This window comes from Orcinus orca, chromosome 2, assembly GCF_937001465.1.
Source record: "Orcinus orca chromosome 2, mOrcOrc1.1, whole genome shotgun sequence".
Taxonomy (NCBI): domain Eukaryota; kingdom Metazoa; phylum Chordata; class Mammalia; order Artiodactyla; family Delphinidae; genus Orcinus; species Orcinus orca.
The window spans coordinates 162,279,158-162,304,385 of NC_064560.1; the positions used below are offsets into that span (position 1 = coordinate 162,279,158).

The 25,228-nt window shown below is 40.3% G+C and overlaps 1 protein-coding gene across 1 annotated transcript in view; it reads left to right on the plus strand.

The window, feature by feature from the left end:
• Positions 1–25,228, plus strand: part of SYT16 (synaptotagmin 16) — a 254,315-nt gene that overhangs the window by 192,201 nt on the left and 36,886 nt on the right. The window contains exons 3-4 of the mRNA XM_049706429.1: positions 15,858–16,070; positions 21,270–21,526. Coding sequence (XP_049562386.1) covers positions 15,858–16,070; positions 21,270–21,526 — 470 coding nt within the window. The remainder of the gene's footprint in view (positions 1–15,857; positions 16,071–21,269; positions 21,527–25,228) is intronic.

Sequence of the window (25,228 nt, forward strand, 5' to 3'; positions counted from 1 at the left end):
TTTGTGTTTCCATACAAATTGTGAAATTTTTTGTTCTACTTCTGTGAAAAATGCCATTGGTAGTTTGATAGGGATTGCATTCAATCTGTAGATTGCTTTGGGTAGTATAGTCATTTTCACAATGTTGATTCTTCCAATCCAAGAACATGGTGTATCTCTCCATCTGTTTGTATCATCTTTAATTTCTTGCATCAGTGTCTTATTGTTTTCTGCATACAGGTCTTTTGTCTCCATAGGTGGGTTTATTCCTAGGTATTTTATTCTTTCAGTTGCAGTGGTAAATGGGAGTGTTTCCTTAATTTCTCTTTCACATTTTTCATCATTAGTGTATAGGAATGCAAGAGATTTCTGTGCATTAATTTTGTATCCTGCTACTTTACCACATTCATTCATTAGTTCTAGTAGTTTTCTGGTAGCATCTTTAGGATCCTCTGTGTATAGTATCATGTTATCTGCAAACAGTGACACCTTTACTTCTTCTTTTCTGATTTGGATTCCTTTTATTTCTTTTTCTTCTCTGATTGCTGTGGCTAAAACTTCAAAACTATGTTGAATAATAGTGGTGAGAGTGGGCAACCTTGTCTTGTCCTGATCTTAGAGGAAATGGTTTCAATTTTACACCATTGAGAATGATGTTGGCTGTGGGTCTGTCATATATGGCCTTTATTATGTTGAGGTAAGTTCCCTCTGTGCCTACTTTCTGGAGGGTTTTTATCATAAATGGCTGTCGAATTGTGTTGAAAGCTTTTTCTGCATCTATTGAGATGATCATATGGTTTTTCAACTTTAGTTTCAACTTTAGTATGGTTTATCACATTGATTGATTTGTGCATATTGTAGAATCCTTGCATTCCTGGGATAAACCCCACTTGATCATGATGTATGATCCTTTTAATGTGCTGTTGGATTCTGCTTGCTAGTATTTTGTTGAGGATTTTTGCATCTATGTTCATCAGTGATATTGGCCTGTAATTTTCTTTCTTTGTGGCATCTTTGTCTGTTTTTGGTATCAGGGTGATGGTGGCCTTGTAGAATGAGACTGGGAGTGTTCCTCCCTCTGCTATAATTTGGAAGAGTTTGAGAAAGATAGGTGTTAGCTCTTCTCTAAATGTTTGATAGAATTCGCCTGTGAAGCCATCTGGTCCTGGGCTTTTGTTTGTTGGAAGATTTTTAATCACAGTCTCAATTTCAGTGCTTGCGATTGGTCTGTTTATATTTTCTATTTCTTCCTGGTTCAGTCTTGGAAGGTTGTGCTTTTCTAAGAATTTGTCCATTTCTTCCAGGTTGTCCATTTTATTGGCATAGAGTTGCTTGTAGTAATCTCTCATGACCCTTTGTATTTCTGCAGTGTCAATTGTTACTTCTGCATTTTGATTTCTAATTCTATTGATATGAGGCTTCTCCCTTTTTTTCTTGATGAGTCTGGCTAATGGTTTATCAATTTTGTTTATCTTCTCAAAGAACCAGCTTTAGTTTTATTTATCTTTACTATTTTTTCCTTCATTTCTTCTTCATTTATTTCTGATTTGATCTTAATGATTTCTTTCCTTCTGCTAACTTTGGAGTTTTTGGTTCTTCTTTCTCTAATTGCTTTAGGTGTAAGGTTAGGTTGTTTATTTGAGATGTTTCTTGTTTCTTGAGGTAGGATTGTATTGCTATAAACTTCCCTCTTAGAACTGCTTTTGCTGCATCCCATAGGTTTTGGGTCCTGATGTTTTCATTGTCATTTGTTTCTAGGTATTTTTTGATTTCCTCTTTGATTTCTTCAGTGATCTCTTGGTTATTAAGTGGTGTATTATTTAGCCTCCATGTGTTTGTATTTTTTACAGATTTTTTCCTGTAATTGATATCTAGTCTCAGAGCATTGTGGTTGGAAAAGATACTTGGTATGACTTCGGTTTTCTTAAATTTACCAGGCCAAGATATGGAGGATGTTCCATGAGCACTTGAGAAGAAAGTGTATGCCTTTGTTTTTGGATAGAATGTCCTATAAATATCAATTAAGTCCATCTTGTTTAATGTATCATTTAAAGCTTGTGTTTCCTTATTTATTTTCATTTTGGGTGATCTGTCCATTGGTGAAAGTGGGGTGTTAAAGTCCCCTACTGTGGTTGTGTTACTGTTGATTTCCCCTTTTATGGCTGTTAGCATTTGCCTTATGAATTGAGGTGCTCCTATGTTGGGTGTATAAATATTTACAATTGTTATATCTTTTTCTTGGATTGATCCCTTGATCATTATGTAGTGTCCTTCTTTGTCTCTTGTAATAGTCTTTATTTTAAAGTCTACTTTGTCTGATATGAGAATTGCTACTCCAGCTTTCTTTTGGTTTCCATTTGCATGGAATATCTTTTTCCCTCCCCTCACTTTCAATGTGTATGTGTTCCTAGGTCTGAAGTGGGTCTCTTGTAGCCAGCATATATACGGGTCTTGTTTTTGTATCCATTCAGCCAGTCTATGTCTTTTGGTTGGAGCATTTAATCCATTTATGTATAAGGTAATTATCGATAGGTATGTTCCTGTTACCATTTTCATAATTGTTTTGGTTTTGTTATTATAGGTCTTTTCCTTCTCTTGTGTGTCCTGCCTAGAGAAGGTCCTTTAGCATTTGTTGTAAAGCTGGTTTGGTGGTGCTGAATTCTCTTAGCTTTTGCTTGTCTGTAAAGGTTTTAATTTCTCCATCGAATCTGAATGAGATCCTTGCTGTGTATGGTAATCTTGGTTGTAGGTTTTTCCCTTTCATCACTTTAAATATGCCTTGCCACTCCCTTCTGGCTTGCAGAGTTTCTGCTGAAAGATCTGCTCTTAACCTTATGGGGATTCCCTTGTATGTTATTTGTTGTTTTTCCCTTACTGCTTTTAATATTTTTTCTTTGTATTTAATTTTTGATAGTTTGATTAATATGTGTCCTGGCATGTGTCTCCTTGGACTTATCCTGTATGGGACTCTCTGCACTTCCTGGACTTGATTGACTATTTCCTTTCCCATATTAGGGAAGTTTTCAACTATAATCTCTTCAAATATTTTCTCAGTCCCTTTCTTTTTCTCTTCTTCTTCTGGGACCCCTATAATTTGAATGTTGTTGCATTTAATGTTGTCCCAGAGGTCTCTAAGACTGTACTCAATTCTTTTCATTCTTTTTTCTTTCTTCTGCTCTGCGGTAGTTATTTCCACTATTTTATCTTCCAGGTCACTTATCCATTCTTCTGCCTCAGTTATTCTGCTATTGATTCCTTCTAGAGAATTTTTTATTTCATTTATTGTGTTGTTCATCAGTGTTTGTTTGCTCTTTAGTTCTTCTAGGTCCTTGTTAAACGTTTCTAGTATTTTCTCCATTGTATTTCTAAGATTTTGGATCATCTTTCCTATCATTACTCTGAATTCTTTTTCAGGTAGACTACCTATTTCCTCTTCATTTGTTTGGTCTGGTGGGTTTTTACATTGCTCTTTCATCTGCTATATGTTTCTCTATCGTCTCATTTTGCTTAACTTACTGTGTATTGGGTCTCCTTTTTGCAGGCTGCAGGTTCGTAGTTCCCATTGTTTTTGGTGTCTGCCCCCAGTGGCTAAGGTTGGTCCAGTGGGTTGTGTAGGCTTCCTGGTGGAGGGAAGTAGTACCTGTGTTCTGATGGTTGAGGCTGGATCTTGTCTTTCTGGTGGGCAGGACCATGTCCAGTGGTGTGTTTTGGGGTTCTGTGACCTTATTATGATTTTAGGCAGCCTCTCTGCTAATGTGTTGGGTTGTGTTCCTGTCTTGCTAGTTGTTTGGCGTAGGGTGTCCAGCACTGTAGCTTGCTGGTTTTTGAGGGGAGCTGGGTCTTAGCATTGAGATGGAGATCTCTGGGAGAGCTTTTGCCATTTGATATTACATGGAGCTGGGAGGTCTCTGGTGGACCAATGTCTTGAACTTGGCTCTCGCACCTCAGAGGCACAGGCCTGACACCTGGCCGGAGCACCAAGACCCTATCAGCTACATGGCATTATATTGTTTCTCTGTCTTTTATCTCTTGCCTCTCTGAGCCACAACATTCTGTGGAATCCAGAATTATATTATCGCAACCCAACTTCCCTTTGTTCAAGTGGAACGCATTGCAGTTCTCAGACTTCCCTTTTCCTTCACTCTTTACTGTCAGGGTTATGTACTGGAAGTCTTTATTTCTTTCAGCTTGGGCCTCTCAGTGCCTCTTTCTCCTTCCAGCCTGTTCTCATGCCTTTCTCATCACCTGCTGAGGCCTTTTTCTTTTCCTTTGTGCTTAGTCTAGTGTTACTTGCTCAAGGGTACTGAGTGCAGAGGCCTGGCACCAGGCACTTCAGAACAGAGTTCCTGGTGCCTGGATACAAGTCTTTTATCTGACATGTGTGTAAAAACTTGCCCTCAGTCTATGTCTTGCCTTTTCATTTCTTAATATCTTCAATGAGGAAAAGTTTTAAATTTTGATGTTTAATTCAGCAGCTTTTTTTCTTTTATGGTTCATGCTCTTATATATCTTAAGGTTGCAAAAATTTCTCCTATGTTTTTTCCCCAGGAGTTTTATAAAGTTTTACAATTTGATCTATGATTAATTTTTACACCCACACACATAAGGTAAGGGTTGATGTTCCATATTAATATCAATTTTGCTCAAGCATCCTTTTTTAAAAGATTTTAATTTCCTTTTTTAAAAGATTTTCCTTTCTTAAAAGATTTTAATTTCCTTTTTTAAAAGATTTTAATTTAATTGCAGAAGCAATTTTGAATTGCTTTGCCACTTTTGTATAAAAAATGGACCATATTTATGTGGTGCTATTTCTGGACTCACTTCTATTCTACTGATTTATTAGTTTACCTTTTTGCCAATAGCAAATTGTCCTGATTAGCGTACCTGTATCATAAGTCTTTAGAGCAGGTAGGTTGGTACTCCCACTTTGTTCTTTTTAAAAATTATTTTGAATATTCTTTTTTAAAAATTTATTTATTTATTTATTTGTTTGTTTATTTTTGGCTGCATTGGGTCTTCATTGCTGCACGTGGGCTCCTTCTAGTTGCAATGAGTGGGGGCCACTCCTCGCCACGATGCGCAGGCTTCTCATTGTGGTGGCTTCTCTTGTTGCAGAGCATGGGCTCCAGGTGCACGGGCTTCAGTAGTTGTGGCTCACAGGCTCCGGAGCGCAGGCCCAGCAGTTTTGGTGTGCAGGCTTAGCTGCTCCACAGCACGTGGGATCCTCCCAGAAGAGGGCTTGAACCCACGTCCCCTACGTTGGCAGTCAGATTCCCAACCACTGCACCACCAGGGAAGTCCCTGTTTTGAATACTATAAGTCCTTTATTTCCTTATACATTTTGGAGTCTGATTGTCAAATTTTACAAAATATCTGCTTGGATATTGATTTAGATTGCATTAAAACAATAGACTAATTTGGGGAAATTAATATCTTAACAATACTGAGACGTCTCTATTTTTTCTCAGAAATACTGCTTTTAGTGTGGTAGGTTTGAATGCCTCTTGTTAAACTAACTCTTAAGTATTAATGTATTTTCATCTTTTGAGAACAGAATTAAAATTTTAAAAAATTTCCATTTGTCATCAGAATATAGAAGTGTAATTGATTTTTATATAATGACTTTACTAAATTCATTAAGTAGTCTCATCATTGATGTTAGCTATAGAGTTTTAGTAGATTCCCCCTCTTTTCAGATTGTTGAATATCCCTAGTAAGCTGAGATTTTTTTGTTTTATTTTAATCAGAAATTGATGTTGGATATTGTTACTTTTTGTGTGCCTGTTGAAATGATTGGGTTTTTTTATTGTGTTAATTTGATGAATTATATCAATTGATTTTAGTATTTTAAACCAACTTTGCATTTCTAGGATAAACCTTATGTGGCCATAATGTATGATCCTTTTAATACATTACTGGATTTCATTTGTTAATGTTTTGCTAAGGATTTTTTGTAACTATGATATATGGGATATAGGTGTAAAATTTTCTATTTTTGTGATGTCATTGTCAGGTGTTTTTATTAGGATTATGCTGGCCTCATAAAATGAGTTGAGAAATGTTCTCTCTTCCTCTACTTTCTGTAAGAGTTATGTAGGTATTGGTATTATTTGACATTCATAGAACTCTGTACCCCAAAACTGCAGAATGCTCTTTCTTTTCAAGTCCACATTATCACAGTGAACTATATGTTGAGTTATAATGTAAATCTATATACTTACTGATTTTTTTCTTAGTTGCTCTATCCACTAACTGCAGAGAAGAGGGTGTTAAAATCTTCAGCTTTACTTTGAATTTGTCTGTTTCTCCTTTAAGTTCCATTAGTTTTTCCATCACGTATTTTGAAGCCCTGCTAATAGGTTCATACACACTTATAATTTTTATGTCTTGATGAGTTGATCACTTTATCATTATAAAATATCTTTCATCTCTGGTAAAACTCTTGTCTTGAAGTCTACTTTGGTATTAATACAACTGCATCAGCTTCTTTGTGCTTACAGTTTGCATAACTTATCTTTTTAATCCTTTTACTTTTAACCTGTGTATTTATATTTAAAGTGTGTCTCTTATGGTCATCACATAATTGGGTCTTGCTTGTTTATTCAGTTTGACAATCTTTACTTTCAAATGTGATATTTCATTTGCATTTAATGTATGGAAATTATTGGGTTTAAGTATGTCATTTTGCTGTTTTCTGTTGATATTTGTTGCCTCTGATTTTCATCTTCTGTTGCTCTTACTGCTTTACTTTTGTGTTAATCACCTATTATTTTACTATTCAATTTAAATTCCTTTATTAGATTTTTAGCTATACATATTTGGATTTTCTTTCTTCATGGCTGTTCTAGGAATTACATATACATCCTTAGTTTAATCATAGTCCGCTTTGAGTTAGTATTGTACCACTTCAGATTTACTCTTTGCTTTATGTCACAGCATTAACACCACTTTGCAACAGTATAAATCACTTACTTCCCCTCTCCTTTGTGTTATTCGTATCTCATGTTCTACTTTTCCACACTTTATCCATCCCCTGCCCCCATGCAATAGTATATAGATACTTTCTTCAGTTATCTTTCAGAAGAAGTAAAAGAAGAAAACATCAAATATTTTTTGTATTTACTCACATATTTACCTTTGCTATTATTGCTTTTCATTCCTTCCCTTAGATCTGAGATTCAGTTTGTTGCCAGTTCCCTTTCATTTGAAGAACTTCCTTTAACATTTCTTGAAATGCAGGTCTGATGAGTTCTCTTTGCATTTATATAAAATTGTGGTTATTTTATATTCCTTTCTGAAGGATGATTTCTCTGGATATAGAATTCAGCGTTGACAGTTTTTTTTTTTTCTTTCAGTACTTAAACATGTCATTCTATTGTGTTCTGGCTTCCAATGTCTCTGAGAGAAGACAGTTTTCTTTGTATTATTATTTTCCTGTATGCAATGCATTTTTCCTTCTCTTCTTACTTTCAGGTATTTTGTTTAATCTTTGATTTCTAGCTAGCTGACGGTGATGTGCCTAGTTGTAGAACTTTTGAACTAGATTACTAAAATGTTTGAATCTGTATGCTGATTTTTCACCAAATTTGGGAGATTCTCAGCCATTGTTTTTCAAATATTTTTCTTCCACATGAACTTAGCTCAAACACTTGGCTAAAACCTGAACTATGAAAGCATGGGGGAGAGTCCTTTTGTTTTGTTCTTTCCTCCTTGGACTCCAGTTACACATATTTCAGACAACTTGATGTGTTATCCTTGTTCACTGAGGTTTTGTTTATTTTCTTTCCAAAGGTTTTATGTTCTTCAGATTGATTACTTTTTACTGAGCTCCTTCGAAGTTCATGGCCATCTCCAATCTGCTACAAAACCAATTGGCTGAATTTTTTAACTTCGAAGATTTTATTTTCAATTCTAAGTTTATTTAGTTTTTTAAATATTATTTTCATTTCTCTACTGAAATTATCCTTATTTATATTCATTACAATCACCTTTTTCTTTGATTATTTGAACTTATTTATAATAGGTACTTCAAAGATGTTGTCTTTTGCATCCAACATCTGAGTCATCGTGGGGCTAGTTTCAATTGAATGCTTTTTTTCCTTGATGATTCACATTTTTCTTGTTACTTTGTATGTCTAGTGACTTTTGACTGTGCACTGGACATTATGGATGAAATGTTGTAAAGGTAATAGATTCTTTCATTTTCCTATAAAGAATATTGCTTTTTGTTTTAGCCCACAGTGAAATTACTAGTTGATTCCTTTGACTATATTGGTTTTATAGCTTGTTATGCTGGGCATATTTCAGTTTTAGTCTTATTTCTAATGTTGACCCTTCTAAAGTTTTAATGGAAAACCTGGGGTGTCTTCCAAGCCCCTCTACCTTGGCCAGATTCAATCTCCTAACTCAGTCCCTACTGAGGTAGGCTTAAACCAAAATGTCTAATCAAATTTTTAGCCCACTAGCTGTTACTTTTTCTGGGTTTCTTGGACTCTTCCCCCATGCTTTCATAGTTCAGGTTTTAGCCAAGTGTTTGAGCTAAGTTCATATGCAGACTTTGGGGCTCCCTCTCTGTGGTTTCCTCTTTTCTGGGGTTTCCTTCTCCATTTCCAGCTTCTCTGGATTGCCTTGAATTCTGTCCTCTGACACCTCGAGTCAATAATGCTTGTGATTTCTGCCTGAGTCCTTGATGCCCTGTGCCTCATAGACTTAGGAATACTTTCAGCAGAAAAGTAGTTTAACCATGGATCTCATCCAGTGAAATTTCCTTCTTTAAAAATACTCGGGGCTTCCCTGGTGGCGCAGTGGTTGAGAGTCCGCCTGCCGATGCAGGGGACGCGGGTTTGTGCCCCGGTCCGGGAAGATCCCACATGCCGTGGAGAGGCTTGGCCCGTGAGCCATGGCCGCTGAGCCTGCACGTCCGGAGCCTGTGCTCCGCAACGGGAGAGGCCACGGCAGTGAGAGGCCCACGTACCGCAAAAAAAAAAAAAAAAAAAATCGATCCCCTCCAGTTTCTGCCTGCTCCTGCTCACTCCCTATGCCTTCAAATAGTTGGTTTAAATTTTTTTCATGAATTCATAAGTGTTATTAAGTTAGTTCAAGTCTCTTACTCTGCTGTTATCATAACTGGAATCCTCAATATTGTAACTTACTTTTCCCTAGTGTAGTGATCTTTATGTTACTAATTTTAGTAAAATATTTTCTATCTGACTAACTCATATTTAAGTATTACAAGTGCTGTCTCTTTGTTCATATATGAAATAAAGTTGTCAAAACATCTCATACAAGGTGTAGGGTGACAAAACAAGTGTGCATCGGAGAACCAGATTGTAATCCTTCCTCTGCCACTAACTAGCTACTTGACATATAGTTATGTGCCTTAAGTAGTCTCAGCCTTAGTTTCTATTCTGTAGAATGAGAGAGTTGGGTTATATCAATGTTTTTCAAACTTAAAAAAAAAGTCAGGACTCTTGTTTTTTTCCCAACAGAATCTTATAAAAATATAAACTGTCTTAAAGCAAAACAGCCCTGATTGTACAGGGTGTATAGCTCAACCTGCTCAGTGCAACTACCCACATCTCCACTTTTACTGTGGGTGGCATTGAAGCTCCTTTGTGGAAACCCAGACCTCCACAAAGCATAGTCTGAAAAAAATCAAGGCTGATGATTTATAAAAATCTTTTCCTATCCTGCCTGAGTCCAAGAATGTTTGGATTATGCATCTAAAAATGTGACCCTTTTTTTTTAGGATCTGACAGGGGCAGTTGTCAACCTTTGATGCTCCCTTCTGCTTTTTCACTTTAACCAACTTTTTTTTTTTTAACATCTTTATTGCTTTACGATGGTGTGTTAGTTCCTGCTGTATAACAAAGTGAATCAGCTATACATATACATATCTCCCCATATCTCCTCCCTCTTGCTTCTCCCTCCCACCCTCCCTATCTCACCCTAACCAACTTCTTGTTCTTATTTCTATCCTTATCCAACCACCCTAGGCAGACATTTGCCGTGGGTATTTGAGAAATCTGGTATATTAGGGATTCCTGCAATTGTAGCTAAAAGTGGCACCCAGGTACCGTACCACCGAGCACAGCCCACCCCCGCCTGTCTCTACAACCCATCTATAAGACATGAGCAGTACTTCCCTGCACCTGCTTGCTCCTGTGTGGGTGGGAAGGAATTAATAAGCTTGGATCTTCACTGAGCGTGTATAAAGTCTTTCTCCATCTGTAAAATAGCAGCAGTCAGGCTTAAGAAATCCTCTCTTTGCATCACCAGTTGGTGGTTTTGTTGCCTTAAAAGAAGCAACAAAATGAGCAGGTGCTGAGCACTGCCCACATCCAGACAGCATTGCCAGCTCTCACAGAGTGCTCCACCTCTAGGCTTGGAAAAAAGTAGAGTGAGGGAAGGAAGGTGATACAACCCACATTTTCAGCTTAATTTTCTCCTATTCCAGCCCGTGTTTCTTTCATCCTTTCCCTACAGCAGCTCTAATGATGAGTTTGCAAGTCAGACCCTGCGAGAACAGGCATTCTTCCCTTTGCCTGTAAACGTGAGGCTTCCTAGAAGGGTTTCCACATAGGGCACTGCCATGGTGAGGCATAATAATAATCGTTAACATATTTAGCCTATCATATGTCAGGCATATACTAAGTACCTTTACGTGGTTTATCCCATTTAGTCCTCTCAACAACTTTAAGAAATAAGAAATATCAAAATAAGGACCCTGAAGTTCAGAAAGATTAAGGAACTTGCTTAGATCTTAGACCAGCGAATAGAAGATCCCAGATTCAAACTGAGGTAGCTTGACTCCAGATTCTGCACTCTTAACCACCCTAGCCTTCACTGATGTTAGACTGACAGGCAGTTTCTGTGGCACTGGGGTCCCGCCTTCCTGTCTCTTAATTGTGGAAGATGAAGATGGCATTTCCTCTGCCCCTCTTTACCAGAAAAAAAAATTCACTAAAAATCAGAGGGAGGCATGTTCCGACGGCACTGCTGTAGAGACTCGGTACTGATGGGTCTACAGATAACTCTCTTTTTCTGTCAAAGTCATGAACTTCCTGCCAGTGCAAGAAGCCCACAGTGGCAACTCAGTAGTGTGTGAACAGAGGGATGGAGCTGGATGGCTGTGCATCAGAAAGATTGCAGAAGAGTCTGACTTCTCTTTGGTGGTAGATACTGAGGGGGTGTCTAAGATCTCCTGCATTCTGTGATTGAGTGAAATGCACAATCTCAACTTCAAGATGTATTCACATCCATGACATTTGTGCAACTTTTTCTCTGTTGTTTTAGCAAGATAATTAGATAAAGAGATTAAGTGTTTTGTTTTGTTTTGTTTTGTTTTTTCGGGTACGTGGGCCTCTCACTGTTGCGGCCTCTCCCGTTGCGGAACACAGGCTCCGGACGTGCAGGCTCAGTGGCCATGGCTCACGGGCCCAGCCGCTCCGCGGCATGTGCGATCTTCCCGGACCGGGGCACGAACCCGTGTCCCCTGCATCAGCAGGCGGACTCTCAACCACTGCGCCACCAGGGAAGCCCAGAAGTGAAGATTTTATTACAAGTTTCCATCATGCTCTTTCCCAAGTGCATATCTTGAAAGGGGTTTGAACTGGTATTTATACAGTGTTTCAGAAAGTACTATCTTATGTCTGAAATAAGTGCTACAACTTAGATGAGACTTTGTGATTTTCAAAGATTTATGTTGAATGAAATCCAGATCAGCTATTTAGTTGTTGACACAGACTCTTACAAGGCAAGTAGCAGCTGGGATCTTTCAAAAAGGTAGGAGTCAAAATTTAAATTTGAGAAAATAACCGACCAGTGAGAGAGCTTGGAAAATAATGTGGCAAAACCATTGACCTGGAAACGTGGAGACCTCCGTTTGGTCCTGGCTTGGTATAACCATGGGCAAATCAGTTTGCCTCTTTGGACTTTGGTTTCTTTTCGTGAAAATGAGGGAACAGATAGATGCTCATGAAAATCCTTTCTAGCCCAACTTATGTGATTTTATCGTCTTAGTGACCAAACGCAGTTGTATAGATTTTAACCTGGATTTTCTTCCTTGAAGAAGCAGATGGTACGGGGAGCATAATGTAGTCATTAATAATATTGACTTTGGAGCAAGACCACCTGGGTTTGAATCTTGGTTCCACTATTTATTAACTGTTTTGACTGTGGCAAATTACTAACCTCATGGTGCCTCAGTTTCCCCATCCACAGAATGGGAATAATAAAGTATTGACTTCACTGGGTTATTGTAAGGAGTAAATAAGTTATCATATGTAAGATTCTAGAACAGTGCCTGGAACATGATAAATGCTTTATATGGGATTGTTTTTATTGTTATAATAGCACCACTATTGATTTCTGTTGCTGCTCAGTGGTTTCTAGGAGAGATGGTAGGTTTCCTTTTTAAACAGAGAATTCCCTGAGATCTTTGGGGACTCAGGTTTAGCATAACATGTGCAGTTGCATTTATAATCCCACGAGGAGCAATGGGCCAGTTATACTGCAGCCTGAGTGTGTTCACTCTCACATGGACTGACTCTTCTTCCCACTGCTCTTCTCTTCTCACAAAGGAAGCAACCTCTTGGCAGATTTCAGGGTGGAAATGGTAGAACCCTCTCTCACCTCACTCTGAAAAGTAAGCTGGATATGGCTCTAGTGTCCTGATGCAATGATGTTTGATGATATGTGCAGTGACTAAGAACAGAGATTCTATGTTCAAGTCCCAGCTTTGTTACTTTGCTAACTTTGTTGCCTAGGGCAAGTCACTTAACCTCTCTATGCCTCTGTTTCCTGTCTCTAAAATGGGAAGAATAATAATCATCCCTACTTCATGGTGTTGCTGTGATGATTAAATGGGATAATATATGCAAAGTACCCAGAAGGTGCCTGGCATATAGTATATGTTTAGTAAATGGGAAGCATTATAATCACTGTTATGATTCTTATATCGAGTGAGGAGAATATGTGCTCTGTGGCTGATCAGTGACTCACTGAAAAAAAGTCAAGGACTACATGCTGGTAAATGAATGAATTCTAGTTCCTGATTTTATACATGAGGAAATACCCATGGACTAACTCACTTAATTTAAAATTGAGGACTTTTGACTATTTACGTTTTTAAAAACTGGCCTAGTAATACAAATGGAATGGAATATCAGAGTTGGAAAAAGTGCCAATGGATGTCTAATCCAGCCACTTCACAATGCATGTATCTCCCTGAGTATCTCCCAGGTGCTTAGCTGGTCCTATACTCTAAAGGTGGAGAGAGTTTAGTTTTGGTCCCATTCGTCTCTGGGTATCTTCCATATGTGATGGTCCATCCCATGCCAGAGCACTATGCCCAGCACGTTGAGACGTGAGGAGACTGCCCATTGTAATGGCATTCTGTTGAGACAGCAATGGAATCTTTTCTAACACTTAGCTTTTCAGGTCCTACCATGGGGCTGGTCACAGCCAACAGTAGAATTGAGTGAGCTGAAAACAATATTATGCTCTTATGTTCAGGGATCAGCTGCTCCATAAAAGAGAGAAACAAATTGAATGTTGGTGCCTGTCAGGTAGAACGTTTGGAGTCGGAGAATTTAGATCTAGAAAAGACCTGGGAAATTATCCAGACATTAAAAGTGAAGGTATTTCTTCCACAAATGAAGAAACAGGGTCAGAGAGGTTAAGAGACTTGGCCACATAGACTCAGCTAGCTAATGTGAGCACAGAGAATAAGAGTTCTTTCTGCCATCTCTCTCCCATTCTCTGGCAGAGTGTTTAGAAACGTGGTCTCTAGAGACAGGCTGACTTGATTCAAATCTTGATTCTCCCCTTCCTGGCAGTACGATCTTCAGCCAGTTGTAGACTTTTCTCTGCCTCAATTTTCGTACTTGGAAAATGGGAACAGTAATAGGGGTTTTGTGTGAGATATGTGTAAGGCGCTTAGGACAGCGCCTGGCACATGAAAAGCATTCAGTCTGTTATAATTACTAATTTCCAAAGAGCCTCAGGAAAATCAACTCTTAAGCCAGAGAATAAATGTTTTGGCCAGGCTGGTGTTTAAAGTATTTTCTCTCACTTAAAGTATTGCTTTTTAATTTCTTCTTAGCCTCTGATTCAGAAGTGATCTTCAGGACCCATCTGTGAATTAACACCCATATCCTTCCCAGGAGCCACTGTGTGACTTTTGGATGGAAAGAGTAAATCTTTAAAAAATAATTCCCCATTATTTATCGTTTCCAAATCTCACTCAGCAAATGTTTACAGAGTAGCCTGCCACGCGCCTGGCACAGAGATAATGCCTGGAGGGATGCAAAGGTGGGCAGTCTGATGTGCCCCTTACCTTCAGGGTGTGTACAGGTTAGGTGGAATGGGCGGCAATTAAATAGGTAATTCTGCCACAGAGCTGGAGGGAGCACTGACAGGACAGGACAGGGAGTGATTTCACAGCATGTGGAAGGAGCCTTAAGTCCCTAAACTTGATTTAAGGGGTCAAGGAAGGACTCTCTGGAGGAAATGTTGTCTATGCTGAGACCTGAATGGTGAGCTAGATTCTGGACGAGTCTAGACGGGGCTGGAAAAGCATATTCCAGGCACAGGAAAGCATGTGTGAGTGTTGTTGGGGAGCGGGGAGGAGCGCTCAGGGTTTTGGGAGAAAATACTGGCTATTCACCAATCTATTCAACATTTAACAAGTGTTTATTAAGTACTTACTATGCAGCAGGCATTGCTTTACATACCACAGAGACATCAGTTAACAAAACAGGTGATGTCTTTATTTTCATGGAAGTTATGGGGGAGAAGAAAGAAAGAAAGAAAGAAAGGTGGTAGGTACGGGAACAGAGCTGCTTCAGGTAGGAGGATGGTCAGAGAAGTGTTTAGGTTGAAGTGACAGTCAAGCTGAGACCTCCGTGGTGAGAGGAGCCAGCCAGGTAAACACCTGCGGGAGGGGGAGTTTCAGGTGGAAGGAGCAGGACAGGCAAGGGCAGAACTGATCATGATCACGGCCTGCTGGAGAAACAAAGAGGACAGAGCAGTGTGCTGGGGTGGGAAAAGTGGTGCGAATAATTTAAAGGGTGTTTGGGTTGAGTCATTGGTGCTGAGAAAGGCATTTCTAGTATAAACTAGTTATTTATTAACTTTTTAAACCCATACAGTGTGGTGTCACTTGTCAAAACTGGAAGTTTGGGGAAGATCTCAGTTGCTGATATCTCTTCTCTGAAGTGGGGCTTGGCTCTGTATGTTTTAATAACTGAGGTGAGGCGAAGAGAGTATTTTCCGTCATCATTGACTAGAACTACACATAAGGCACAGGTGCAGATTGCTGTCCTGTTCACAGTCATGAGCACATGCCAGCAACATAACACATCAGCAGGGTGCCCAGCTCAATAAGAGGGCTCATTATGTTAGTCAGGGGTGTCCCAGTGGTTTCTCTTGGGTCTAGCCGTGTACTTCTAATTACCCTCCTGAGCTTTCTTTTCCTGTTTCATTCCTGTGGACTCAAATTTGTGTTTCAGAAGTGCTTTGAGGGCTTCCCTGGTGGTGCAGTGGTTGAGAGTCCGCCTGCCGATGCAGGGGACGTGGGTTTGTGCCCAGGTCCGGGAAGATCCCACATGCCGCGGAGCGGCTGGGCCCGTGGGCCATGGCCGCTGAGACTGCGCGTCCGGAGCCTGTGCTCCGCAACGGGAGAGGCCACAACAGTGAGAAGCCCACGTACCGCAAAAAAAAAAAAAAAAAAAAAAAAAGTGCTTTGAATTCTTTCTACCCAGGTTCAGTCTGCTTTGATCCAGACTGATTGGCCATGTTCTTCTATCTCTCTGGATTATCTATCTCTGTTTTCTCATGGGCCCCGCAGGAGACTCATTGCTCTTGTTTGCTTCCAGTTAACACCTTTGGAGTTGATGAGAAGCTGCCCACATCTTCTGACAGCGACGAGGAGGTTATCAAACAATTTGAGATTTCTGTGCCCCGGTCCCAGAGTTTCCGCTCGGGAGCATCTGAGAAAGGAAAGCAGACAGGACTGGAGCATAAACCAAAACCCAGCCGCTGGCTTTCCACCCACGAAGAGGCCAGCACAGAAGTGTCTGCCTGCAAAGGTATTCTTTGCATCAAACCTTTCCTTTATCTAGACCCGGGATGTCTAATGGTAAGAACGTTTTTGAGTCACTGCACTTGCATCTAAGAGTCCAGAGAGGAAAAAGAAAAATAGGGCAGGACCCAGAGGCTGGGACAGGGCAAAAGGGCTGCTTCAAACCTCACAAGCAGCCTCGTTGCAGAGAGAAAGGATCAGACGTGCCAAAGTCTTGACCCCCACTTGTGGGATCCCTTCCTTTCTTGTAGGTTACTGCTTTGTACAGTTTGAACACTAACGACTATAACGGTATTTACCAAGCTTTGTAAAATCTTGTTGCCTTCTGACGAGGACAAAAATTTTACATAGCTGTCTGCTGACATTGCACTTCTGTGCCTTTCCTCCCATTTGGAAACGTAGAGTCTATTTTCCATATATCTATGTAACCTCAGATTTTTGAAGCCTTACTTTCGATAGTTTGTAATATTAAAACAGTAGGTGTGTTTTATCTTCCAAATAAAAATATGTGTTATAATAATATTAAATAACCTTTTTCAAACAACACATGCCTGGCACACCGTCCCTCATTCCCTGTAGTTTCTGGACCCCAGCCCGTGTGAGAATTCATGGGTCAGAGCAGGTTTTATGCCAGCCTCCATCTTCATCGTAAGTTTACCTTTCACAAAGGGAGAGGAGGACACTCAGAGGTAGGGTGAGCACAGGCTGTGACTGCGGGTGGGCCTTGTCAAGGGTCCTTCTCCCTCCCCACCATGCACACAGAAGAACCTAGGAAAAGAACAGTATGATATTTCTTAGTGCTTTCCCCAGCGAAGGTCAGGCATCTCTCCAACTCCTTTATGTCCAGAACCCTGAATAGGCACAGGACGTTGGAACAGGGAAGGGTCTGTGAAGTGTATTTGGTAAAAAGCCAGAGAAAATGTCATACTGTCCACTGTAGTGACCTGGTCTAAATGACCTGGGTTCTCTAATCTTCTTCTTTCCATTGGGCCTGTGGTCCGTCCAACCAGTGGGGGCATAGTTGATCTTCCTTGTTTTTCAACACTTAGTAGTAGAAAGACAAAAAGGAGAGTGCAGGATTGAGAGAAGGTAACAGAGAAGAAATTTCTGATTTGGTGATGTGGATGAGCAGGGGGAAAAGAGGAAAATTAATAAAAAGAACCCTATTTTTCAGCAGGAATATAATAATTTGCTGACCATCATGTAATTTTACTTATTGGCATGGGCCTACGTAACATTTTACTGCTCTCCTTTTTAGCCCCAGGTAAGCCAGGAGATAAACTCCGGATGTAACCAAAGCACAGTAGCAGTAGCTAATGGCCCTCTGTCATCTCCTCACCCCCTCTCCTGTTTTCTCTTTCTCTGCTGTTACATCACAGCATTCCTCTCTCTCCACTGAGACGGCAAATGTTAGCTAATGAAAGTTAATAGCAGCTGATCCCCTACAGTAGCTTGTTTAATTCTAAAGCTAATGGCCCCATTTCCCAGAAGCCCAAGTGTCTAGATTTTGATTTATACAAATGGCTGCTGTTCTGAGAGTTCTCACAAACACTCTAGCCCTCACCCTTCCTGGAATTAGCAACAACTTTTGTCATAACTGGTGCAATTCTGAAGTTTTTGACAGATGGTGATAGAAAGGCTAAATTTTTCTCTATCGGATGGAGGAAAATGTCCACTACATTCAATGAATTACCTGTAGATTTGGGAGAGAATCATCAGGATTTTCATAGGAATGATTAACTGTGTGCTAAATTTTAGGTTATCAAATGCCATGGAAATGTTAATGTAATTTTTATTGCATGATTTTTTTTCTGTGTCCTTTTTTTTGTTCATCTTTAGATCAGTGAATTTGCATCGGCAGTAAAGAATAAGGAAAAGATTAAGCATGAACCCCAGAGAGGATCTGTTTTTCGGTGCCTATTCTCTATCTATTTAGCTATTTTTCCCTCTACCTTAAACACAATTTTCTAAGATCAAATTTAATTGTAGACAATTGTTTCACTTAAAAAATGCATTCAAAATGTTGGACCCGTGAAATTCAAGGTCCAAACCCACGTAAAAAATCTTCATATTCCAGGCAAGTTCTCTCCTGTCTCACATATCTGATTTAGTGTTATTGTGCATTCATTGTCCCTGTATTCCTGATAATGTCAAAGAGGGTTTGAGCCAAGTGATCTGAATCAGAAGTTGTGCCTGAGGTCTTTACGCACGAAAGGTGGGCTGCAGAATAATAGCCCACTCATTGGGCTTTTTGTTTTGAGCAAAGCCTTATTTTTGCTTGTGAAATATTTAGTTCTTAGGGTGTTTCATAGAAGCTAGTCATTACCTTCCTGGTGTCATTTAAAACAGGTCAATCATCCCCAGAATCTGTGCCCACTTTTGTTTAGGATGGTATATCAAGCAAGATTGTATCAATCAGATATGAAGGGGATTTCAGGGTGAGATATAGATATATATATATATATATATAATATTTCAAGAGATTTATTGCAAAGAAGTGACTTACGCGATTGTAGGGGCTGTGTCGGCCACTGGAATACGCAGCTCTGAAATCCACAGGACAGGCTGCTGGGAAGGATAGGCTGCAACTCTCAGGAAGGAGATGAAACTTCAGTCCATAGATGAAATTGCTTGTCCTCCAGGGATGCCTAAGTTCTCCTCTTAAGGCCTTTCAGTGGACTGATTATGTAGTATAATCCCCTCTACTGAAAGTCAGTTGCTTAAGGGCTTTAATTACACCTACAACACGCCTTCACAGTAACTCCTAAATTACTGTTTGATTGAATAATTGAGGCCTATAGCCAAGTTGACACGTAAAACTGACCACCACAGATGGTTAGCAAAAGTATTGGTATATGGGTGATGGAGGGAGGGGTCTGGGAGTAGAAAGAAAGTAATTGGATAATAGGTTTACACTCCATCAAAATGGGATATGAACTAAAAACGTTCCTCTACTAAAATAAATATGGTTGATGTGACATACTTATGCCCTGTAATTTCTAAGAAGCCAGGATACATTTCTCGACAACAGGCAATTACTTTTCCATATGTGTTTAAGGTGACATGACCTTCTTTAACTTAAAGCACAGGAAGACTGCTTTATGTAACAGTGAATCACCTTTCCCCTCACCCCTCCTTGCAACTTGACTTGTCCCCCAGATTTGCCTTTCTAATTCATTCCTTGCTTGTCTGTCAAGGAAAATGGTTTGTTACATTAATATAGTTCTTATGTTTTTCAGTTATGAATAGCTTTTCAAGGCTTTAATGTAGCTTTTGAAAATTCCATTATTACTGATCTAAGTATTATCACCGTAGGAGTGAAGTCATGAGACAATTTTATGGGGGTAATTTCTTGGCAAAGTTAGATTTTGTGCTGAGATCCTGCTGGGTGCTACACACGTTGATGAATGACCCACTGTTTAATAGGACATTTTAGTGTTCGTGTATGTGAGGAATGGATGGGCTAATTAGAGCCTGAGAGAAAATTCTGCTTTGTGTTATGGGGTTTTTGCATATGGAATACCCCTCGTTCTGTCATTTTCTGTGGCCATTTTTAAGGGCATTTGCCAAATAACGGAAAATGTGAATGTAAAGATGTTAGGTGCCCTATGACAGAGCTTCCAAGAGGCCTGAAGTGAATTATTAAGAATAACAGGGCAGGTGGGGAACATCTCAATGGCTTGCCATGGTTTGGCAAAATCCCAAATCAGGAGTCTGAAGTTGTGCCCTGAAAACCAAGTCTTCCCAAAGATGTTTTTATATGGTCTGCATAGGGTGATAACGTATTTTAAAATTTGGGTGTTTATTGTAGGTGGGTCATATATTGTCTGCTAAACCACGTCACCACCACTCGATATTGCTGCACACCTGACTGTTTCAAATATTTTTTATCTGCCTAGCATTTAAAGTTATTTGAGATTTAGTAAAACCCACTGGTAGATAAAGACTATGCAGTATACAGATGTGGCTTAGCGCCTTCAAGGACGTTATGTTTTAGCTCGGATTTTAAGACCAACTATGGGAGCAATTGCTATCATACGGTGTGTAAATAAGAGCTGAATTTACCGTATATACTTTGTCATCCTCACTAATCCTGTCTATATCTCTAATTTTCTATCATCCTGGGATGGGGCCCACTGGAGAAGAGTAGAGGCCCAAGAGATATGACATCGTTGTCTACTTTCTGGATGTGGAAGCAAGTTAGGGTGAAAGCTGTTGCTTAGGGAGACCCTGTCAGTTTTTCCTTATTATCTGAGGGTAACCTGGACACTGAGGAAGAGGAAGGGGATGAAGAGAAAGAGAATAGGATGACACGAAGCCTGAGAAAGACACTGAGCCTGAAGGAGTCAGGGAAGATTCAGGAGTTGTCAGGGCTTTGGATGGACAGGAAGGAAAGGACAGGAGGGAGGGCTTGAGGACCGCTGTGAACCAAAATACACAGCTAACATTTTCATGGACCTGTGAGACCACAGGTGTCTGTGAGTTGGGAGGTAGTATAGCAAATGGGATTTGCTGGGTTGGTTGAGGCCAGACAGGTCAGCAAGGCTAAAATTTATGGGAGGGCTGGTGGTTGCCAGGCAGATATTATTTCATGTGTCCACAATGACTCTCTGATGGCTTTTATCATCATTTTATAGATAAGAAAACAAAGGTTAAGGCAGTTCAAATGTTGTTCAGGTTCTTAATGCAGAGCTAGGATTTAAAGTCAGATCATAGGAATCCAGGTCCAGTGTTCTTTCCATGGATTAAGTAGAGAACTTTTTGCTTGAGAGAACCACTGAAGCCTTTTGAGCAGAGGGTTATATGGCGAACGTGGAAGAGAGACGGAAGAATGGTAAAGCCAGGAAAACGTATGATCTCTATAGCTGATTACTATTCTTGCTTTCTAGATTCATCCCAAAGGTCTTGTGGTCTTTAGCTCCAACCAAATGCTAATGTGTTTATTTTATCCACATAATACTCATCCTTTATACTCATATTATTATAAAGCATTAAACCTTCTTGTACTCTACATAATGAACTAATGGGTTTCGATTTTATGGACCAAATTTATCTACCATATAGATGAAAGTATGTTTCTGCAGGTGTTGTTTAGTGAGTTTGTTTTTGCAGACTTGATTGGTGTAGTTGCTACTGCTCATTTTCTCTAGATAAAAAGGTGAAACATGATAATATATTTGAAAGAGTTTCCTTTTTGCAAATTTAGGTTTGGATGGAGCCAGCCAACTGACTTATTCTGAGAATCTGTCTTATGGCGAAGATGACCGCATCTCTGCCCACTCACAGTCCCCTCGTGAGGTGGGGGACACCAGGCACCATGGCACATCTCCCCAAGAGACCCGCGTGGTCCGCAGCCTCAGCCGGCAGTCCACACAGGGCAGCTTGGAGATGGAGACAGCTTTTAATAACCGGAGATTTGAAGATTCCTATGCCACTGACAGCTCCTCCGTGTGGAGTCCAGAGGCAAGTTGCTTGTTTTCCATTTTTTTCTTGCTCGAGTATTGTGTGCTCTCTGGTTGGTCGTTCTCCTTCCCCTCCCCTCTCCCTTCCCCCTTTTCCGTCCCCCACCCCTCTTTCTCCCCTCCTCCATCCCTCAAGAAAAACTTTCTCCAAAAGAAGGAAGCATTGCTTTGAAGAACAAACACCTTAAGAGCCTTTAATGGAAATATATTTTTTGTTCAGATGACCAAGGCCCAGCCCTTATGTGTGCCAATAAAAGAATCATATATAAGTGGAATCTATCAAAATGGAAAAATAAAAAGAAGCATGGTGGCAGAATGAACCCAGCAACCATCAGGCTTCTTTTTTATATATATAACGGGTTTTTAGTTCTTTAGGGAGACTGGATTATTTCCTTCGTGGTTTCAATTAAATGGAGTTTATTTTTATTTACACCAAATCTTGAGTTATGATTCTTTGCATGTGAGAATTATTCGAAAATGAAACTAAAATACAATGCCCCTGCAAATGAGATTATACAAGATATCATGAGGAAGATCTTACAGTATGAACATATTTGTTAGCTCCGAACTGAATTGAAGATCTAGGCGATGGCATTAGTCTATCATGATCCTCTGGCCATTGACTTTGCTTTTTGGATAAATCTCTGATAAAAGACGCGTCGTCTAAATTTCTTTTTCAGTTGAAACTTACTCTCGAATATGCCTAAACACCCAGAAGTATGACTGGAGGTGACGATGATAGAAACTACCATTTTTGAGCAATTACTATGTGTCAGGCACCGTGATAAGAATTTACAAACATTGTTTTACCTTACAGGCACTTATGGTTATTCTTTATTAGCTAGACCCCTCTGATTATGATTCTGTGACATTAAGAGATATTAAATAGTGGTGTCTAGTATCTACTTTGAAATTAATTTTGATGAAATAAGTCACGTAACTCTATGAAACTTTTAATTTGTGCGAACAGAGGAAGGAGAAGGGTGGATGGATTTTGTTAGTATCAGTCTGACTGAGAAAAGAAACAGGACGCATCTCTTATTAGGACCTGGACTGTCATAAACACCAAATGCTCAAATGCTTCTCCAAATCAAGGAGAAGAAAAATAATCACAGATAGTTATGTTTCAAAGCCTGACTGCTAAGGCACTGGGGCATGTAGAGAGCGCCTAAGGAGATGGCACAGGTGCATGTGTGCCTGGGTGTTGTGTTACTGCTGAGGACCGGAAGTGGCCACACAGATAGGTGGCTTGTGGCTGGTTAAAAGCAAACCTTCATACAGAGACCCTCAAAGCTATCAACCTTACACGTTTTGTAAAAAAAATTGTGCTTCCCTACCAGTTTACTGCCAAGAGTCATATCACATCCCACACACTAACATTTAATGTTTAAAAATACTATTCTTTTTGGCTCTCTCGCCACAACAACAAAACGGAACTGTTTACCTGCCTATTGACAGTCTCTCCCCTTGATAACTGTACCATTAGCCTTGGAATCGCTTTCTCCAGGTAACCTCCCATTTACCTGCCTCATGGAGCTTTAGTAGAAGATTTGGTGTTGAGGGCACTAAATGTTCTCAGACTCCAAAAATACCCAGACATCTCTGTGTGCTCCATTCAACCTCCTATCTATTTTGAGACAAAAACTGTAATTTGGTGCTCCTACAGTAGAACCTCAGATGCAGCTCGGAGGCAGTTCCCGTAAATGCCTGCGTTGCAGGCTTAGCTCGCCTTTTAAGAATTGATTTATTTGCCTCTTAACTGTATTAAGAAGCCTGTCTTCCCCTGCGTATCTGGCATCGGGAACACACTGTGGTTCTGTTTACTTTGGGCCACACAGATGACATTAACACTATCTTGCTAAAACAGAAAGCCTTTCGGTTTGATAGAAAATCTTTATATCTTCATGGGTTTTGACAAGGTGACACAAGTATTCCCATCGTAAAGAAAAACCCAGGATACGAGAGCTAAAGGAATCATTTATTTTGCCTCAGAAGGGAACTGGTCATGCAGTGTGACTACCTGTTAGGCTGATGGGTTTGCAAGCCCTGCTCTTCTCTGCCGGAAACGGCTGTCGACTTTTTCCTGCAGACCTAAGGCTTGGCAGGGAAGACGATGGGAGGGTGGCTGGTGATTTTGAGTGCACAGAGAGGCAGCTGTCCCACTTTTCATCTCCGCTTTCCACTGATTAACTGATTGGCCTTGAGAAGTTAATTAAAATCTGCCAAATGGGGATAAAAATGAAGAGATTTTTGCCTCGCAGGAAGGTCAGATGGATTAGTGGTATTAACAGTACCCACAAGAGGAGCGCCTTTAGTTGCCTGGTGATAGGTAGAGTGTGTTGAAATAATTAATTGCTATAAAAATATCAGCCTTCACAAATCTTGGTCTCAGATCAGCCCAGGAAGGGGCCACAAAGCCCAGTTTTCACGGACCACAGCTTGGACTGTCCCCATCCAGAGCCTGGCCATTGCCTGGAGTGGCGTCAGATTCAAGTTTCGTAGGACAGTTATTTAAGACCCTTTCCCCAGGACTTCACCACAAACCTGCAGATGGAGTGAGCACTTATCTGAACAGAGAGCCTGATAGATAAGTGGGAAGATGCTTATTAACTAGGATATTTTAACCTTGGCATTGAAGTTGATGACAAAACTAGGAACTGTTAGTTAATATCAAGAGCAGGGGCCTAAAAGGATATGAAATTCAAAGTAGTGTGTGTTTCCAGCTCCCAACTTCCAATAAGTTGGAAGTTTCCAACTTCCAATAAGATGTGTCCATCTTATCCCCTCTTCATCTCACACACTTACTATACTTATAAATAGCTAGGGTGAAAGGTTTGTGGGGGAAGAAGGTAAACATCATGGTTCCCCGTAAAGCTTGGGACTTTGAGCATTAATACTGGTGAATCCTGGGTAATTCTGGCTGGGCATATGATACTGGGGGCAAGGAGTTAAGTTATTTAGCCATTCTAAGCCTTAGTTTCCTCTCCCATAAAATGAAGATATTGAAATACCTACCTCATTAGGTTAATATGAATGTCTAAAAAGATGTTTCTGGGGCTTCCCTGGTGGCGCAGTGGTTGAGAGTCCGCCTGCCGATGCAGGGGACACGGGTTCACGCCCTGGTCCGGGAAGATCCCACATGCCACGGAGGGGCTGGGCCCGTAAGCCATGGCCGCTGAACCTGCGCGTCCGGAGCCTGTGCTCCCCAACGGGAGAGGCCACAACAGTGAGAAGCCCGCGTACCACAAAAAAAAAAAAAAAAAAAGATGTTTCTTAGCTGGATTTCCCAAAAGCAGAGCCTACTTTGTTAGGACATGCAATTCCCGGCAACAAGAGTGAAGGACGAGGAGAGTGAGGCAGGGAAGGTAGAGCCGGTATGAGAATGTCTAATGGAGTTGGCTACCACTAATTGTGACTCATGGCTTGCTCTTGTGAAACCATACCCTAAGAAGCTGTATAAACTAGTCTCAGGACATCTGTCCAAGGGGAGAAAAATTTACTGCATGGGGCATTAACACCACCACCCCACCCCCCAACTCTGGACTTTATATACATGAGTGCCAAGCAGGATTCTGTAAACTTCCAAGCCTTTACATCAAAGGAGAGGCCTGTGGTGGGAGCTGAGAGTTACCTTGCAGGGGAGGGAGGCAAGACTTTGTTGCATTGTGCCAGGGAGAAGCCACTTAGAGCCCAGACAGCCTGT